General features: G+C 33.6%; 1 protein-coding gene across 1 annotated transcript in view; it reads right to left on the bottom strand.

The window, feature by feature from the left end:
- N (neurogenic locus Notch protein) overlaps window positions 1–22,422 on the bottom strand; it is a 124,292-nt gene that overhangs the window by 69,117 nt on the left and 32,753 nt on the right. The window contains exon 2 of the mRNA XM_013311392.1: window positions 12,738–12,816. Coding sequence (XP_013166846.1) covers window positions 12,738–12,816 — 79 coding nt within the window. The remainder of the gene's footprint in view (window positions 1–12,737; window positions 12,817–22,422) is intronic.

Here is a 22,422-nt window from a genome sequence, read left to right as displayed (position 1 = left end):
CGGACTGAAAGTCAAAATTATGTTATAACTGTGATCTGATGACAGATAAAACAACAAAAAAAAGTAAAATATGCACATTTTTCCATCTTTTATCTCCGTTTTTTGAAGACGAATAAGTGGGATAAGAGATGTCTTAGTACAATGGAAACATAATAAGAAACACTTATATTTTTTTATATATTATAAGGTGGCAAACGAGCGAGCGGCCACCTGAAATCGTTGAAAGTGACCGTTGCCCATTGACAAACGCAATTGCATATGCGTTGCCTACCTTTAATCAACGGAGGAGAGGATGCACAGAAAGAAAATATTTTCCATTCATCCCCTCATCCGGAAAGTCCACTTCCCATCCTTTCCTTATAAGAAAAAGGGTGGGAAGGGAAAGAGGACTAAATTAGGCCATTGATTGTAATAACAGATAATCAATATAGCAATATAACGAAGGCAAACTGCGTTCATTACTAAAGATAATTGGTTAAAACGCGTACAAGTTGTGGTACGCTTTAAAGTGATAGCCGAATCATTTGCATTTCAGTAAAGGTGAGTCGATGTTAGTCCTTAGCACAAACGGTATTTAAACTATAAATATTCAGATCGCTAAACCTATTAATCAAGTTACTGTAAGATAGAACCTTAAAACGGGAACATTTGTTTGTGAAATCGTCTGTTTACTAGGACCTGTTGTCTATCAAATATTGTTTTCTCTATTCTTTTAAAGAGAATGATAAGGATAGATGATGTTTCATTAAGAGGGTTTAGACAGTGAAATCAGACGATTACCCATTAAAGTAAACTTATTTAAATTACATAGCTGCTCGTATTAGAATATGCAATAGAAACGACTCTATCATTGGCTTAAATAACGAATATTTTTTAACTTAATTTTTAGTAAGTAATCTTTTAACAATTTCATGCATCACTATTGCATAAAATTGCCCAAATACCTAACATTAAAGGTGCATTTATTGCATATGTATTGCAAATTAATTCAAATATGAACATCTGTCGTTTGGCAAACGAACTTATTGAGCTCATCGTGAATTCATTGAAAAAGGTGCAATACACAAAAACTTGGTCCGTGCCAAAACAAACTTTAACATGTAAGGACATTGGAATGCATCTGCCCGATTCTGTGCAGATTATACATAAAAAACAAATGATTATAATCTCTATTTTGATATCTGCCGCTACGAAATCTTTCTAATATTATAAATGCGAATGTTGGATGGATGGATGTTTGTCTGAAGATATCTCCAGATCGGCTACATAGATCTCGCTGAAATTTGGCATAGATGTAGAACATAGTCTGGAAGAACACATAGGCTACTTATTAAGTATAATTCGGCCCGGACGTAGTCGCTACGAGTTGGATTTAAAAAATAATAATTGGGGTTTTTTCCGTTGAGGATACGGAACAAGGTTACGTGGAAGTTTTCGCTGCGTTATACCTAAATATATAACCAACAGATTTAAAGGTTAACCTATTATAGTTAACAATTTTTAAGAATATTTCAGTGCTGTTTTAATTTGATAAACTAAAATATAAAAAGAAAACAAAAAAAAAAATCACTCATACAAAATGCAAGTTATAAAGCTTATTGTGTTTTATTTAAACAAATAAACTCTATTGAATTAACGGATTGCCAAGGCTATGACCATACGTAATAAGTCCGCTGAGTCTTATGTAGATAGTCTGAGACTACGGCGAGATAATATCGATTTATTTATAGCTTACAGTCACGGTTCAATAACTTAACAATTCTGAATTATTCACTGCCGTTTTATACCTTAACTTTGTGACGGCTTGCAACGATAAAGGTATTTCAGTGATAGTGACTTTAAATATTAAGTTTACTATCAAATTAACCGTGGATTTCTGAGACCAAAAAACTCCGTTTAAAACATACTATAACATACATATTTTGTCAAAGATTATTATAAAGATAATTTAGTCTCAGACACCCACCGTAAGAGACATATAAAACTCTATCCGTGGTCTATGACTGTCCGATTGGAATTAAAGAAAAGTTAGTCTGATACTAATTTCATTCAAATCTAACCGTTCTGGATTTATCTGATAAACACAGGTTGATTTTTTTACATTTACGATACATATTAATACGTTAAAATGAATAATTCATGAAGCAACCATGACCTGTTTAAAATCTAAGATAATCCGAGATATCTAAATAATATATAAATAAATTAAATATATTGAAAATCATTCATATTCGTCAATTAACTAAATATTCCACGGTTCATAAAGCGAGGGCGATGTCTTAAAATCTCCCAAACAAACCTGTTTCAAAGATGCCTCTAAAATGTTCACTGTCCAAGCATGCCGAACTGGAGGCTCTGGTGAAATTCCTGCCCATTCTAGTTATATTCGCCTTTAAAGAATTCTGAGACTAAATTCGGGAAGCTAAAAAGTTTATAGACGACCTATTGTTTAGGGAACCATCGATTGGAGCTTACTATATTAAACTAGCTAACCTCCGCGACTCCGTCCGCGTGGATATATAAAAAAAACTTAATTAGTGTAGCCTATGTCTTCTTTCAGACTATGTTCTATATGTATGCCATATTTAATCGAGATCCGTTCAACCGTTCTAGAGATATCTTCAAACACCCATCCATCCATCCCCATCACATCCATCTAAACATTCACATGTATTATATTAGTAAGTTAAATAAAAAGCAGCTCTTCAAGGCATAAATTCGAAAAAAAATTTACAAAATAAATAAATAGTATCCTATGACCGTCTCCTGGCTCTAAGCCACCTCCTCACCGATTTTCAGCCAGGTAAAGCCGTTCTTGAGTTATAAATAGTGTAACTAACACGACTTTCTTTTATATTCGCCTTTAAAGAATTCTGAGACTAAATTCGGGAAGCTAAAAAGTTTATACACGACCTATTGTTTGGGGAACCTTCGATTGGAGCTTACTATATTAAATTCTACAGATACTGTGTTTTTTTTAAAACAAAAAGCAATAAAAAAACATAATCCTATCGTCTTCCTTCTATACCAGTATGTTTTTATACAGCAGTGGAAACTCGCAGTGAATATAAGATTTATATGAACTGATGGTTCAATGTTTCATTTATAGTAAAATGGTTTTATAGTTTCACGTATTGCGGTAAGGTAATCAAGAGATGAGTATAGCATGAAGTGAGGTAGAACTGATTGAGGTATTAGGATATACCTCTTTGTTTACAGTTATATTTCCAATTTCAATAAAACCATGAATAAATATCGAAACATTGCTGTAACTGACGTACTGAGGGCGTAAAGGCTTTTGTAGAATATTAGTGTTTTTGCCTCGAGGTAATAAACATACAGCTGAGCAAAGGACCTTCTGTTCTGCATTGCAACGCTTCATTGTAATCTCTTTGATTTTTTCTTTTTTCTCTTTTTGGTTCTGTTATAAGTGTTGCAATGTTTTCAACGAATTAAATCTCTTATTATTATTATAAAACACCAATTCTTCTTCGTCGTCGTTAGTCATGTCAGACTGCTCGTGGTCATCTAGTATCAGTGATCCAAAACACTAATAGTTTACTGGTTAATAGTATAGTTATATGATCAGATGGTCGGGGGTTTGATTCCGGTATTCGAAAGTCGTAGACCATGTCCTAGCACAACTGTAGAGCTTAGTTATTATATAATGGTACAAGAAATATTAGTAAATTAATAAAAATCTGCTTATATTAAAAATATATATTTCTATGCGTTATTACACGTTTATCTAAATATAACCAACTCATTAAATCAACAGGAAATCTGATATAAATATCAGATTCTTTAAAATTTAAAAATAATTTTGTACTTCTATTTGCATAGCTAACAAGACGTATGAAGTACGGTCGCGTAGCGAGATAATGCACGACCGGTTGCATGCCTTGTAGATAAAAATTGCAATTTAATGACCGAAGAAAAAAACTAACCAGCTACTCGCTGCACGAACGATGCGAGAGATTTAAATATAATGTTACCTTTTACTTTGTCCTAGGTATAAGATACGACAATGCAACAGATGCCTGTCAAATGAAGGGAGATTATCGTCTAACCATGGGTTTTGGAGACCTGAATCTTTATATCCATATCGTGTTATCCCTTTCATTATCATTGGCAAAACAGAGATAGCAATATAAGATTTTGGTCTCAGAAACGCACGTTAGTAAAACCAAAAAGGATACATTTATTATGAGAATAATAAAATATGTAACTCTTTTCATGGGATGGGTCAAGATACTTATAGTAACAGATTAAATTTGGCACGTTGAAAACAAGTGTACTCTTCTGTTCGATGTGTCAACTTATTTGCGCGCCGTATCTTTCTGTCGCCAACTACATATCGATTTAAATTTTATAGTAAATCATCCTTTTGAGGCAACCTTTGAATAATATGATGGGCGCATCTGATATACAAAAAGTTCTCCGTCTCGGGAATTGCTTTTGCATTGTGGGAGACATAAATTCTCTGTTTTTATACGTCGCAACCCTTATGATGAGACTGTGTTTTTTGTACGCGTATAGGAATCTGAGTCGCTTGCACTGGTATTTAATGTGATTCGAAAAAAGTGGAATCGCGGCGTACACGACTGTTAGAAAAAGTTGAATTAAAACTTTGTACATGATAAAACGTTTCTAATTGCTTTAGGAATATATGCTACAAATTATTCGGTTTATTTTTTTGTGCAAATCTTTGCGATTATTAGTGACCAGTTACAAATTTATCTTTTAGCTATCATAACTGTCAACTCTTATCTATTATAGTTATATTGGTTTTATACATCTTACTAATATTATAAATGCGAATGTTCAGATGGATGGATGTTTGAAGGTATGAAGGTAGGTATATAGGCTGTAATTTGGCATAGATGTAGAACATAGTCTGGAAGAACACAGACTAATTAAATTTGTTTTTAATTTCACGCAGATGGGGTCGCGGGCGACAGCTAGTTATATATTAAAATTCAATTCGCTTACGTCCACAAATATAGTTACAATTGTGAAACTTCGATGAACAAATAAAATGAGATGGGATCTAACACAACACAAGGCAAGAGAACACTTCACCAAATGATTATTCCCACGTTCAATGCCGAGTCATCTACAAAAAGAAATTTAGGAAGTTGAGACGCTATTATCCTACTGAAATCAAGACAAACAGACGGACTGGTGTTGTTTTTTAGTAGAGGGCGCGATTAAAATAATGCATTTTGTCTTCCACTGTATTATAAACCCATTTACAGTAATGGGTCAATGTTGCCCAACTGTAAGACAAGTAGCCGGTTTTGATTCTTGTAATTTTATTTCCATTAATGTTGTTGTATTTCTTTCTTTATAACTCGAATTCTGATATACTTAAAGGCTTAGAAAAACTAAAACTATGTATGGATAGTTATTATAAAAGTACTTGCAGTCGCTCGACACAATCAGCGCGAACTAACTTAACTTGACTTAAAGTCCTATGTCCCCGTTGTGAGGCAGAGGGCGTCCACAGTGCGCGGAATCAGCGCGGAATAAAAAAAAAATAAGGAGTCTATATTTATGTTCTTCTAGACTATGTTCTACATGCCAACAGTCATCAAAATCCGTTGATTTTTTCCGGAGATACCTTTTGAAATAAAAATATAAACTTTTACATCTATATATATAAAAGAAAGTCGTGTTAGTTACACTATTTATAACTCAAGAACGGCTTTACCGATATGGCTGAAAATTGGTGAGGAGGTAGCCTAGAGCCAGGATACGGACATAGGATACTATTTATTCATTTTTTTTTCGAATTTATGCCTTGAACAGCTGCTTTTTATTTAACTTACTAATATTATAAATGCAAATGTTTATTAGATAGATGTGATGTGGATGGATGGATGGGTGGGCTACACTTATTAAGTTTTTTATATATCCCCGCGGACGGAGTCGCGGGCGACAGCTAGTTTATAATATTAGTAAGATTAGTCTACTTTTGTAATAGCTTCATATTCGGACGTGGATGGATTGTTTACATGTAAATTTAATAATAAATTCAGAAGCCAAAAATAAATGTAAATCAGAGCACGTTACTTTAACTATCAAGTAATTGTCCTTGTGTTGTTGGACACTCGTCGCCCTAGATTTGCGCAAGCGTCGTGTGAATAGTACGCATACTAACTATTGCTAAATATAAAGCTAAAAATAAATAAATAAAGGATCAGACGCATCATAGATAATTTCTGTATTTCTTTTCACAAATAATTAATAACTCAAAACAAATTTTTTATAAGATGGTTATTGCTCAAATTAAATTCGCTAGTATTTTTGTATCTTTTGTCAGAACATTGTTATGTATATAGCATTTTTTAACTATTCTAGTTACACCGTTTCAATCTCACGACTAAGCGATTTTCATATGCATCATCAGCTCACTATACGTCCCCACCGAGGGGCTCGGAGCCTACCATAAGTTAAGGGTGATTAGGCCATAGTCAACCACGCCGGCCAAGTGCGGGTTGGTTGACTTTCACACATATCTTTGAATTTCTTCTCAGATATGTGCAGGTTGCATCACGATGTTTTCCTTCACCGTAAGAACGTCGGATAAATGTATATCTGTAAATCGGAAATCGAAAAACACATTGGTACATGGCGTCATTCGAACCCAGGACCTGCAGATTGACCACTGAGCCAGTGACGCTCGATTTTCATATGATCAGCCATTAACCTTAAAGGCGCTGTAGCTACCGTGGTTATTACGATAGACAGACATACGGGTATTTCGTAACATTAAGTAATAAAAGTCGTCTCACGGCGGGACCTCAATCTGACCTGTCCGTTGAAAGCTTGACGAATGAGACGTTACGAGACTCGGACATATATTACTAAAGTTATTATACTTATTACCAAAATGATGTTTAGAAATTCTAAAAAAACTCTTGGAGTAGCTTAAACTCATTTTGAAAATATATCTGGAAAAGACAATGTATACAATTCAAGACTACGAATTACGAAAGAGGAACGGGATGCCTATCACGAAAAGTTGCGTGAAAGTGCAACTATAAGTCTCATACAAATTTTGTCCATGAAGTTAAGAATATTTTCTCGCAAGCTTTAGTGTTAGACCCTAGGTTTGACGACCCTACAGGGATAAAAGGCGAAAGATATTAAAAAAGTTTTAAAGTACAATCAAAAGCGAATGGTTGTCTTAATATAAAGTACATGTTTCCCTGGTACATGGTCAGATAAAACACGTAATTTCTGTAAAAACATTTCCACCCTTTTAAACGCGAAAGAGAGTTACAATTTCACACAAGACCCGCTCTGGAGGCGCGGCATTCGAACCGCTTTTGATTCTGAGAAGTCGCAGGTTTGAACCCACGACCTCGGTCGCACGATAACATTATTTGTAAGATATTTGTGACGGAACACAACGCACACAATACTGTGACTAATACAGTTTGCCTTACTATATTCTTGTAACCTACAGTCATGTTATTTAACGGTACAATAGGTAGTAGTGTCTTTACAAAAACATTAATAAAGATTTGACTGACAAGATTGCAAGCAGTTTTTAACAGTGATAGAGCCCGCTTTAACATCTTCGCACGAATTGGCCCGGCTCGCCCGGTGAAATACCACGACCACACAGAAGACAGGCGTCAAGTGGAAGCAATTCCACGTTTCGTCTGATGAGTGTGCGTCCCGGAGGCCTCATTTAGTTCTCTTTCCCTTCCAACCTCTTTTTCTTATAAGGAAAGGATAGGATGTGGAAGTGGACTTTCCGGATGAGAGGATGAATAGGAAGGGAAAATATTTTCTCTCTGTGCATCCTCTCCTCCGGCGATTAAAGACAGGCAACGCATATGCAATTGCGTATGTCTATGGGCAGCAGTCGCTTCGCTATTTCAGCGATTTCAGGTGGCCGTTCGCTCGTCTGCCACCTTATGATATAAAAAAGCAACATTGAAATTCGTCGAAGAAACTTAGCAGACATATAAAACATAGTCTGAAAGAACACACAGGCTACTAATTATGTTTTTATTTAATGAACGGACAGAGTCGCGGGCGACAGCTAGTGTGTTAATATTTGGAAACTTGCAAATTGCTTTAAATTACATTAACAATCGCAAGAAGATCGATTTGAAGCAATTTCATTGAACGTGATTGAATTGTAAAGATATCGTTTTGGTAGACAATCATCTTAATAACGAAACAAAAATGTTAACCGCCACGTATTGGGTTATTTGAGAGCCGGTTACCGCAGAATGTGGACATAATTACGTTTAAATTTGGATTATGAATGTTTTTATTTAACCCTTTATTTTGCTTTGTTCAGATTGACATCCTGGAAACAAGGTCTGTGGAAGTCTTACTTAATTATATACACTGTAAAACTTAGCTAGAATTATATAAAAATTTATGTAACCTAATTTCAATGTATCTTTTACTTTTCATTCCTAAAATTTCATATCTTGTCTTAAAAAATAATCCAACACAATATTTAAAAAAATTACAAATCCAAAGTGTCAGATCTCGGTTCAAACTCACGACATTGTATGTAGGCCACCGCCCACCGCTATTAACGATAATTTTCCACGAGGGCAGAACAGAGATGCAGTGCAGTACGACAGTCATACGCTGAGATAGAATAGTACGCTACAGTAAAAATGTTCCAATATCAGTACTGCACTGTTAACTACTCTGCTACACTGTGCTGCCGTCGTGTGAAAGTAACATTAGCTAGTTCGCCGACATCTAGCAGCGTCTAGACGATAAGTATGCACCTCCGGGCACTGATCTTATCTACCACATCTAGTGTTATCTATATCTTTGATGCTTTTAAAGCCGCAATGAAATTGGTCATCGAAAATTATTTTTAAAATTCCAACGGTGTTACAGGTAAGTTAAGATGAATATCCGGGTGTGAATCATAAATCAATTTTAGAGTATATTAAATAGAGTTATGATGATACTAGCTGTCGCTCGTAACTCCGTCTACGCGGAATTAGCTTAGACTATGTGTTCTTCCAGATTATGTTCTACATGTATGTCATATTCCAGCTATCCATCTATCATACATCCACACAATCACATTTATATTAGTAAGATGTACGATAATAAAAAGGTCGTAAAAATTGGTTACACGTGAATAATATTTGGTAAGACATGCATTAATAATCTGAGCTTAACTTAAACGCACTGATTTTTTTTTAATTATAACTGGCCAGATATTTTCGGTACGATTAAATATTAATCGATATATCGCGAAGTATCGAGTTTGAATCGTTACACTGGTTAGTGTAATAGTCAAGACTACTAATGACTCATCTGAATTGACGATATGTCCATCGTAAAGTGGACTATGAGTATATGAATGTATGTATGAAGAAGCGTATTACATGTATGACATGGATGACAAGTCACGTTCCTCGCGAGTCGATTTGTTGATGCTTTATTGTTTGTGGAATCGATTATTGCGTGTATCGGCTTTGTGATGTTGGAATTCAATGATGTTTAATTCTGTATTATACGTACGAACAATCGCTAAGGGATATAAAATTACAAATCAACATTTTATAAGATTTAAATGTATTTAATACGTGTTTCTTTTTGCTGTCATTCATCAAAACTCTTCCTTTTTAAAATAAAGGTTAGTGGTTTATAACATTTTTATAGATAAATGTTATATCATCATCATCAGCTCACTATACGTCCCCACTGAGGGACTCGAAGCCTACCCTAAGTTAAGGGTGACTAGGACATAGTCAACCACGCTTACCAAGTGCGGCTTGGTTGACTTCACACATAACTTTGAATTTCTTCTCAGATATGTGCAGGTTGCATCACCTTCACAGTAAGAACGTCGGGTAAATGTATATATGTAAATCGGAAATCGAAAGACACATTGGTACATGGTGGAATTCGAACCCAGGATCTGCAGATTGCAAGTCAAGAGCTTGACTCCTGATCCAACGACGCTCATTTTTACGACGATTTTTACAGTTGCCAGTAATATTTTTACTTTTTATCTACTCCTAAATAAGCACAATAATGAGAAATAATCAGAGTACTAAGGAGCTTACATTTTGTGACAAGTACGGGCTCATTCTCGCCTCCGTATTTGGCTTCTACCAAAACAGGAGAGCGATTTTAATGAGCAACTTCAATGAGGAAAACAAAGGGTTCCACGAAACAATTGTTGATACTACAATTTGCTGTTAAGTGTAGCTTCAGTGAGATTCCTTCGAGTGATAATTAAATTAATTTTTCTTTAGATGTTTCGTAAATGCAGTAAGATGAGCTATAGAAACTATGTCTAAGATAAAAAATCGGAATATAATAGATGAAAACAATATTATTTTTAAATATAATATCTTTATATTTCCAGCCATATATGTTAGTATGAATTAACCTTTGTAATTTAATTCGATAGTGATAAACGTTCGACATCAGTTCGAGTTGAACATATAGTAGGGGACAGCATCCATAACATACATTTGTTTAATGCATACACTGGTCATAAGACGTATATGGTGATCAGACACTAAAGGGCTCAAGCCTTGACGTACCAAGTTACGGAATTGATGCAAAATTCTTCAATACATATAAATAAAATTGGAGTGTCTGTTTGTAATATTACAACGTTACGTTTATTTTAATATTAAAATAATCGTTTTTTACTACATGTATATCAATATATATACGGTACACGCACAAAAATAACTTTTTTTATAATTTTTGTCTGTCTGTTTGTTCCGGCTTATACCGGCCAGGTAGCTAATGTAATACGGAGTAACTTGGTTACGTTTATTCTAATAAAAATCTTTTGAAATGTCCAAGTACTTTCCAGTTAAAATACATTTCATGCGGACGCACTCGCGGGCGATAGCTAGTATTCCATAAATACCTTATTTAAGGAGTAACTCGTACTTACGACACTGTAAAAACTTATTCAAAAATTATAACTTCGCGTTTATATTAACTTCGTATACAAAATAACCATCAAAAATTTACGGATACTCAAAATGGGTCGTACATAAATTGATACAGGAAAATTAACAATACATTATTAGTGTAACCTTTTTCAACTGCAACTAGGGTGTTATATTTTGATATTCGAAAATAGAACATATTCCTATATGTTTTAAGTGCAGAATTGTATAACGATCGTATCGAAGGGTTGATTCACATCTGTTTAATATGATTTTATGTTATTCCGATACGCACAGGAACGTTAGGGCGATATCGAATGGGGACATTTGTGCATCTATGAACTTACTTATAACAACACATGTTCTAAAAATTACATTAATATAATAATAATATTGGTATTATAAAGATTAACTCATCAAAAACAATTAATCCTTAATTCGATGCTATCCAGGATGACGAATAAGTAATTAAAAAAAATCTACTGAACTAGTTTAGAGAAAATTACGTAAGTATGACTTTACTAAAAAAAAACGTTTTTTTTGCTATAAAAAATTTCGTCGAATTAAGGGTTAAGGTATTGACATTAAGAAAATTAACACGCCAATGCGTTCTCGTGGAATAAGAAAAAATAATAGCCTATGTGTTCTTCCAGACTATGGTCAATACATGCCAAATTTCATCGTGATCCGTTGAGGAGTTCTGGAAATACCCTTTAACAAACATGCATCCAACATATTCGCATTTATAATTAGTAAGATTTCCTCACAGTTTTATTTTATAAGAGAAGGGTCAAACGAGCGGCGGGAACACCGAGGTGATCAAAAACACCCTTGGACATGCAACACCAGAGGAACTGCAAATGCGTTGCCGGCCTTTGAGGAAATGGTATGTTCGCTTCTTGGAGGTCTTGCTAATTTAATTTAAATTAGCGCGTGCTATCTTTATTCCCCAATATTATGTGAAATGATATTTTAATGCAGATTCTTATTTACATATAATAATAGCATTTTATTCTGAAATTATTTGATATAACATATGTTAAAAAAGGTTTATAAAATGTCCCTAATCCCAGTGTACCTCTGGGCATAGGCCTATATACATTTACATATATCTACTACTAAAAATAAGGCTTACTTTGGTTAGAATAATTTTAAATCAACTTGTTACTGGAATGTTTGTAATTTTTCAATAGTCAATATGTATATATTATACAGCGTGTCCCAAAATACAATGATTAAACTGTAATGATATATAGCCAGATCGATAACTACACGGGGGAAAATACTAAAAAAAATCCAACTCTTTTTGTTTAAAAGTCATATTAACTTTTGTCAGTTTTCTTATAATTTCAGTAGTTGTTTAGTTAAATTGTCGGTATGTTCGTGACTGCGGAAAATTAAAAATCGTACACAGAATTGCCACAAACTATCATAGACACGTTTTATTAAAAGTAGCTTTTAGTAGCACAGAGGCAAAACAATTGATTTACAATAAGAAATGCATGTGATTCAAGCATTCATAATTTTACCGTCACAAATCGTCTGAATGTTTCTAATGTTCAAAATAGGACTGTCTCTATTTTTGCAAAGATAATGAAAGAGGTGGAAATAAAACTTCACTAATGCTGTTTTCGTTTGTACTTCTTACTAATATTATAAATGCGAATGTTTAGATGGATGGATGTTTAAAGGTATCCTCACTGATATTTAGCATGATTGTAGAACATAGTCTGGAAGAACACATAGACTACTTATTGAGTTTTTTTTTAATTCCGGACGGAGACGCGGGCGATAGCTAGTTGTTGACAGTACACTTACTTGCAAAAATATTCTCCTCTAGGTGTGGACAGACATGTGCCACTATTTTTACACGGCGACGGTGAACACGATACGAATCCTGCAAGAAAACAAAGCAAAAATTAAAAAGTGCGAAAAAAAAATGTAAACGTAAAGAAAGGTTTGCTTGCCGTTTAACGTTTAACGTATTACTGTGATGTAAATTTTTTCACGTTTAGCAATAGAATGGAGATACTCATACTGAGTAAATTCGCTGACACAAATAAAGTTTAGCAAATATGGCGCCAATATTCAAACTAAATACGTTAAAATTTCACTATCTACATATTAAATCAACAAACGTGTGAAATTGTAACATAAAATGATATATAATTCCAAATATTTGTAGTATTTAAATATTGTAATGCTATCATAGAATTTGATTGATAACATGGACTAAGATAAACTTGAACACAGCGCAATGCAATGAAACTTTTCGAGTTTTAATCGATATTATATCGATTACAAGTCGTTAGTTTTTTTATAAGACAAGGAGGCAAACGAGCGGCGTGAACACCGAGGTGATCAACGACACCGATAGACATGCAACACCAGAGCAACTGCAGATGCATTGCCGGCCTTTAAGAGAATGGTATGCTCGCTTCTTAAAGGACTCATCTAGGTCGTATTGGTTTGGAAATACCGTCGAAGACAGACCATTTCAACGACAGCCGCGTTTCAAAAAGCTTTTTTGTCTTGCTAATGAATATATTATACAAGCAAATCTAATATTTTCTGTTTTATTTTTTTAATTATACACGCATGGCTTACATTTACGTATTTAGGAGACTATATTCTAATAGCCTTCGCTCACTAGGGACTTAGTCGTCCGATTCAACAGTATGAGCATGTAATCAGTGTTACGTGCGCACCTTCATACAAGCTCATACTGATTGTACGTACGATCAAAGTATCGGACGACTAAAAGTCTAGTGTGTGGGGACCCTAAAAGTGATACAATTAGTGAAGTTTACTGTTTATTTCTAGTCGCGTCGGAACAGCAACATATTAATTAGCATTTAAAAATTAAAAAAAAATTGACATAGTTTTTTTTTATAAATGTTTCGACGGTTGATATTAAAAATTACCAGTATGTAGTACGATAAAAATAAAAGATTAGGACATTTTACGTGTTGTATACTAACGCATTACAGGTTACTGTCTGCAGATTTAAATGCATGTCTGCGGCCGTGAAAGGTTGAAATTATATTTTTTATACTTTTTTCTAAATGTACCAAGGAATTGAAGAAATACCGTTACGCGTTGCGCAATACTGGCTTGTTATCATTGTTTGAGTAAATATTCTTAGTGTCGCATGTTGATATCGGTGTGGTGCGCGTGGGAACATGGAATTTTTGACAAGCGTCACAGACCAGCGTTTATTGACACGTAACTAAGCGGGTTAATTCCTGAGATATGTGGAAAGTTAATCTTTGAAAAATATTCAATAACATATTTGGTAACATTTTAACATTTAAGAAACGGTTAATACGATTTAACAATTGGTATCAATTCTAACACAAGCTAGCCAGTTAAATGGCGTCGTTCAACACCCCGGTGTTGCCGATGCTCGTTTGTCGCCATGTTTTAAAAAAAAAATTACCTCAAACGCAAAAACGACGGGGTGTTATAAGTTTGACGTATATGTGCGCGTGTCTGCGTGTAGCATTGTAGCTCCCGAGCGGATGAACAGATTTTGTTTTTCTTTTAACAATCTTTTAGTCTATACAAGCGATTTTTTAAGTTTGAATAAGCAAATTTGAATTCATATACTCAGAAATTGTATAGTTTTTCTAAAAAGTTAAGGACAGTCATCAGTATTCCATGTGAAGGACTTCCGCAGTACATGAGTCGACCTGGCAACACTACTCGGAACATGGAATCGAACGGACAACAAAAACCGTCTGCGCCGCCATATTGGGCGCCCTTTTGTTTTTGCCAACCGCTCACCAGAGGGAAAGCGGGCCCCGTGTGATGAATGTTTACCGGTTTTCGTGAAACCCGAGCCATGGTACTAACGGACTCGCAGCTCATTAATGTTATTATGGACTCGATATCAACTTGATAATCGATTCTATATTTCGATATCTCGATTGTAAGGCAAGGGGATTTTAATATTTTTTTGTTTTTATCAGACTGTTACATATTGCGGTCGTGAAAGCATAAAAACTAATTGCCGAATCTACATTTTAATATATTGTGCAAACAATATTTCCAGAAATATCTATAAAATTTCTAGATTTTACTGATAAATTCTATATTACGCAAACAAGCAATATAGAATGGGTTTTGTTTGTAATGGCCGATTATTTTATCAATTTGCATTATTTTACATATCATTTTGGAATATGATTTAATAACAAGTAAATCCTAAATTAAAAAAAAAACAAATCCCACGGTTATAACTCAACGGAATGAGTAACGCTTTAGTAAGACAATTTAATTTTTTTTTCGTCAAAATTTATCTCTAATCAATATGACTAAAAATCATTGTACTTTAGTGTTATAAAACCTAATATATCTGAAGGAATAAAATATCATTGAACATTAATAGACAGGACTGGTTTTGTCAAAACGTAACGCACTTTCTACAAATATTTTACAATGTTTAAATGTGTTTGCGAATGTGCATAATTAGATTATTGTAGAATATAGTACAGTTTAGGTGTTATGACAGGAATACGTAAGAGTGATGGTGTATGCAAAAAAAATATGGTCGAACGACCGGAGTTGCGCGGCACGGATGCGGTACGATAGCCCGACCGTGGGAAAACAGTCTGATAAAAATAAAAATAACCCGAAAATAAAATCGGCAACAACTCGCTTACTTCCGCGAAATAGCTACTTGCATATCACATGTTTGCCTACTGATAGCTACGACAAGTCGGGACGAGTTCCCCAAATGTATGATCCTGGGAAAAAAATATGTAGAGTTATTTACTTAAACCGACAAATATGACAAATTATATGAAAAGTGTAACTAATCTGAAAACTAATGGTTACATAATAACATTTATAATCTGACTAGATGTCGGCCACGACTCCGTCTGCGCGGGATTAAAAAAAAAACTTAATTAGTAGCCTATGTGTTCTTTCAGACTATGCTCTACATGCAAAATTACAGCAAGATCCATTCGCCCATTGTGGGGGTACTTTCTAACAAAGATCCATCCATTTAAGCATTCGCATTTATAATATTAGTAAGATATGTCTAATATCAAATGCTGCAGTTGCATGCATTAAAAAAAAATCTTTATGCTTCCGAGATAAACATTTTTGACACCCACTCGAATCTTACATAAAGTCGCGTGTCAATAGCTCATAGAACTTAAAAGAGGTAAAACAAAATATCAATTGATAGTCACAATTAAAGATTTCACGCACTTTGTCAGATGATCGCGGCTTTATTTGCGAGGTATTTTAATCGCGTATCGGTCTTTTGGTGTTATGAAAGAGAAACTTTGGAAGTTTGAATATTTTAGGGTCAGTTGGTTCGGTGGCATATCGGTGTCATTTGATTACATATTAACTATCGCCACATTTGACTGGTTCGTGGGAGAACCAGAAACTACAATTATTTTAACGGGATAAAAGAAACATGCTTTCATCTATAATTTCACCTACTAATAGGTCGTTATAAATATTAATTTAGAAGTATTTAATACAATCCAAAATTGTATGGATTAAGTGGATGGATTAATGTTTAAAGGTCAGATGAATTTTAGCATAGATGTAGAAAATAATCTGGAAGAAAACATAGTCTATGTATAAGCTTTGTGTCCCGGAGGCCTAATTTAGTCCTCTTTTTCTTATAAGGAAAAGATAGGAAGTGACGGACTTTCCGGATGAGAGGATGCATAGGAAGGGAAAATATTTTCTTTCTGTGCATCCTCTTCTCCGTCGATTAAAGTTAGGCAACGCATATGCAATTGAGTATGTCTATGGGCAACGATCACTTCGCTATTTTAGCGATTTCAGGTGGCCGCTCGATCGTTTGCCGCCTTATGATATATAAAAAAAGCTTTATTTCGATTCGCGGGCGACATCTAGTCCGATAAATAAAGTTTTGTTTATGTCAATATTTGATGAATCATTCGCCGTACTCATGTTATCGCAAAATCGTGAAACATGTCAATATGAATGAAGTAAATGTTTACACGTTTTATCAGTAACATTATGCGGTATTTGTTCTATTTAAATGACATTTCCGATAATTATATTATCATATTTCACTCGGTAGTACGTTGAATCAATATTCAAATGATTTACGATTCATTTGTTGTCATGTGTTTGGGTGGTCTTTGACATCTGTGGTTTTCTGATAACAGAATATTGTTTAAAACATATTGTTATCTCTGTTTTGTCAAAGATAATGAGAGGGATGACGATATTTTTATACAGAGATTTTTATATCAGGAACCAACGGTTATATGAATTGTTCAAGACGATTTACAAGAATAAAATCCAGCACAATAATAAAAGAATAAGATAAAAATACATAGTTAATTAAAATAAGAATTGATTTAAAACTTCGTCACATGAGAATTTATTTTAAATAAACATTTCTTTTGAAATATAAACGGGAAATGGATTTCGTATTTGGACGGATATGTTACGAGTTGATCCGCTGAGAAACCGTTATTGAATCATTTTGAGCTACTGGCAATGGCCACCAGCGTGGGCGGCCATAACAAGAATTATATAAATATACATATATATCATCTCAGAGTAAGATAACGAAAGTAAATAGAAGTTAATATACATATGTTTGTTATTACAACCATTCAAGTAATTTTAAATTTTAAGTTATATATTTTAAGTAACAAATTAATCTTACTAATATAATAAATGCGAATGTTTAGATGGATGGATGGATGTTTGTTTGAAGGTATCTCAGGAACGGCTGAAATTTTAGTATCGATGTAGAATATAGTCTAGAGGACTACATAGGCTACTTAATAAGTTTTTAACTCCGCGAGGACGGAGTCGCGGACGACAGCTAGTTATCAATATAATTATACTGTTTCGATGAAATATTAGATTGAAGTACAAATAAGTATAAGCTTTATCGTAAAAATGCACAGTCTTTTGTTTACATAATTTCCCAAAAGTCTTCTAAAAGGTCATTGAACTTTCATCACATAATCATTTTTCTCTTTATTAAGACATCTACGTCTCACATTTGCACGGGTTGCTTGGAGTTTTCTTATTATGCGACCTTATTGTTTACCTAAATACCTACCACGAACATTGCGACAATCGCGTTTGTAACGTTATAGTGTTCTTTACGGCCGGTAGGGGCGCTGCACCAATTTTAATACTTTGGTCTGTCTTTACGAAATCGTTCTCCCATTCCAGTTAGGCCTTAGTGAAGCATATTAATTGCCTGGGCCGCCTACGCTACGATTTAAACGTCTCCTACTATTTGTATCTGTCTTTTATCTCTGAATAAACACAACATAATTAGTTACTTTGATTTAGATCTAAGATTTAAGATCAAAAATTAAAAGCAAACTGTAAATATTTACGTACAACTAGATATTAATTAATTTGAAGACTAATTTATTTTTAATTCATCACCGAAGCTCTTTTAAAACCTTTTTGACTCTCTCTCCTGCAACAATTGTATTTTTAACCCTTATTAGCCTGATTTACATACGAAAGTGATTAATTTTTAATATTACTGTTTTTGCTTGATAAAATAAAACAATAATGATTTTTTTTTTAATTTTGTTGGAATGAACATACAACAGTAAAATAGGTACAGCCAACCTATAAAAAAACTAATAGTAATGTGAACATTCGGTTTAAAATATTGGTATCAAAATTGAAATTCTTGGCTATTAAGGGTTAAATGTTAGTCAAGTATTTAACATAGATCTGACAATATTTGATGTTATCTGTCATCCACAGATAACTTTTTATTTTACTACATTTACGAATAACGAATCTTCGCTATTGTTTTTGGAGAAGCAAATTACGTGATATAATAACGTATAATAATATTTTTAACGTATAACAAAGAAGTTTAATCTTTAACACAATTTTATTTAATATTTTAATATGTCTGTCCTATTTCTATATCAATATAATACTAGTCTGTTGAGTAATATTGTGAGCAGGTACTATGTCGCGACCCACTCGGCGTGCGGTGGGGGCCTCAAATCATAGCAGTAATTGCGGATGCCCACTATTGTCGTATCCGCTAAGCACGCCTTTGATCTCGCGATGCTCTCTCCCTCATACACTATCGCTCTCACTCACACCTATGATAAAATACAAAATGATAAATAAGAAAAATTATAATTTTTGTCTGTCTATCTGTATATGAACGGCTATACTGATTTTGAGGGGACCTAGATGGGAATATAGATATACAAGGACGTATTGCAAACTGTTTTTAATTCTGTATTGACGAAGTCGCGTGTGACCCTTAGTTATAATGTAAGTTTGAGAACAAAAGTTTGGTAATTCCATTTAATTCGCTAAAACAAATATACCGTAATATCGTCTTATTTTAATAAAAAATAAATGAAGGAAACATTATAACGGTGAACGAAATTAAATAAAAAATCAAAGTAATTTACAAATGAGAAAACTTTTTAACAACATCGACGGTTAGCGAAGAGAATTCGCCGACAAGATGAAAAAGATACTTAGCAGAAACAAGTCCCATGAGGAACAGTTATGAAGATGATTAATGTCCATCTGACACCTTTGATAGTACCTTATTGCTATGAGAACAAAGGTTAAAATAGAATAGCCTGTCTTTGGTTGAAGGCTGATGACGTCTAATTACTCTTGGTCGACAGATGACGGACATTGACGAACGTATTGTGAAAATGAGCATAGATTTCGCCGAAAGAATTAACAAAGATAGAAAATATAGCTTATAAAAGCTACATAAGATCAGTAAAGCTATACTTAAGCTATAGAATCCCACAGCTTAAGTTGGCTGTACTTCTAAGTAAAAGCTATATTTTGTGCTAGAGATATTGAGGGTCTAACCATAAAGACTTTGATGTTTCAATTACATTTTAATTTAGCTTAAAATATATTTAACACTTTTATCACACGATGGTATAAGGATTCCAAAATACAATTTTGACAAATAAATAACAAAATAGTACTTAAAGCAGTTTCAATAATTCATACTTAAAGGTTAAAAATGCTCTTTTAAAACCACGTTGCCATTAACATCGATCAGCGGCGGTCAAAGGGTTAAAATCAACTAATGCAGCCTCTAATTTTCTCCGTTGATTTAAGAACGATTTAGATTTTTCAACAAGTCATTCGATTTTTACATTTAACAAATGTTCGTTGACATTGCAATGTTAAGATTGAAATGAATTTATAGTACTAAGGTAACATAAACTTCAAATGGACAAATTCTCGTCTATAGAAACTTCTAGAACTATAACCACTAAAGTGTTAGAACCGTTACTTCGCCGAACAAATATAGGTACAAGAAATACTGAATACAAGTCTGTTTGCAATTTCTCGCGAACACCCTCATTATGAGACCGACAACAAATGCTTGAGACTCGTACTCATTGTATAATGAGTTTTGTGAACGTGGAATTAGGCTTCTTTGAGTACGAACTCTACTACAATTTATGTTGCGTCTTTTGGTTTTATTGATTTAAAAAATATCGAGTCATCGTTTTACTTAGTGTCACATTTAATGCTTACTAAGATAGTTCCTTAGTGTAGTTTTCTAATAAATCAAATCTGATTATGCCAAATAGTAATAGTACCTTGATATTTGATAAATTTCATTCAACATGTAACCGTAGTTTTCCATTAATGAAACACAGTAAAAATCTTATATCATTTCATCGCTACTTTGTTCGTATGTTTTTCTTTTATTTATTTATTACTTAGCAACTTTCACATACATTAAGATTCTTACACTTAATAAACAAGTAAGATATAAGTTTTCAACTTTAATTTTCAGATAATATCAACGCTACTAAATACTTTAATACACTTATCGTGAGTTTTCAATGCAAAAAATAGAATCCCCTTTAAAAAATTGAATTTTTTTATGCAACTATTTCGACAAAATCACAATTCACTTTAGCATAACATAAATGATATTAAATTATCAAATTATGAAAAATAAATTTATGTATTTTACATGAAGTCTAAAAAAATCTTTGATATAAATAAAATATTAAAAAAGGGTCTTGACACACAGACGGACAACAATGTCCTATAAGAGTTCCGTTTTCTTCCTGTGAGGTACGGAACCCTAAAAACGAAAAATTTACTAAAATATAAGAGTCCCTTTAGGCAAGATTCCGAAGATACTGGCAGCGTTCCCCCTTTGAATAGCTATCTTTGTCCGAGGTAGCGATGAATATCAAATTATTTACCACATACAACGCAACAAACCCCTGTCACAAAATTTTTACATGTTTTTGTGACTGTTTCGCCAGTGTAAATTCAATTTAGCATAACTTTAACTACCAAATATAATGCAACAAACACTTCCTTCTTTAGATCTTGTCCGGTTATTCTTGTCTACCATTAATCTCATACGGTTTCATTATAATGAGTACGATGTTCCTGTGACACAGCATCTCAAGCCATTGTCCCGTGATGAATCGATGTATAATTCATTAATATAGTCGTCTGAACACACAATGCATGTCGAAACGCCACGGAATATGGACGTTTAAGGGGCGCCGCACACGGATAAATTCAACTATCTCCAAACAACTCAAGAATGATTCCAGCTATTTGTTTGTGTTTAAAAAAACAGAATGCTTATAATATCTTACTTATATGATAGATAAGAACGTTTAGATTTGAAATATCAAACATCCATCCATCAATCTAAATCCCGATATCCAGAACGATTTAACAGATATCGATGAAATTATTAAAAAAAAAAATTCCGCGCGGACGGAGTCGCAGGCGACAGCTAGTTACAAACAATGTGTAAATGTTATCCTTAAGTAAGTGATTAGTTAAATTATTATTAAGGAAATAAATTATTCTTCAACCTTTAATCGACAAAGTATTTTTAACGTCGAAAAATGCTGGAGTTATGATGAACGTAGTACGTGTACGGCGTACTTTAAATTGTTATATATCGAAGCGCATTCATTATATACATACATTTCTTTGTCGAAAGATCGTGTTTCTTTTATCAGTGTTCTGAGAATCATGTTAATAACGTTTAATTACATATCTTTTCATTGAATACGCTCAAAAACTATATATATAAAAGAAAGTCGTGTTAGTTACACTATTTATAACTCAAGAACGGCTTTACCTATATGCCTGAAAATTGGTGAGGAGGTAGCTTAGAGCCAGGAGACGGACATAGGATACTATTTATTCATTTTTTTCGAATTTACGCCTTGAACAGCTGCTTTTTGTTTAACTTACTAATATTATAATTGCGAATGTTTAGATGGATGTGATGTGGATGGATGGGCTACACTAATTAAGTTTTTTTTTTATATCCACGCGGACAGTGTCGCGGGCGACAGCTAGTGATTAATAAAGTTGAAAGCAACAAAATATCTTCCAGTGAGTTTCTAATTTAAACAAAACATGTATTTCTAATAATTTAAATAATAAAAAATAGTTACTTATAGGCTTTCCATTTTTGCCAATAATCTTAACTGATCGTAATAAGGTTAGGCTTCTACAG

The sequence above is a fragment of the Papilio xuthus genome, unplaced genomic scaffold (genome assembly GCF_000836235.2).
Source record: "Papilio xuthus unplaced genomic scaffold, Pxut_1.1 DF827680.1, whole genome shotgun sequence".
NCBI lineage: Eukaryota > Metazoa > Arthropoda > Insecta > Lepidoptera > Papilionidae > Papilio > Papilio xuthus.
Note: the sequence above shows the minus strand (reverse complement) of the source record. Positions and strands in the feature narration are given on the sequence as shown.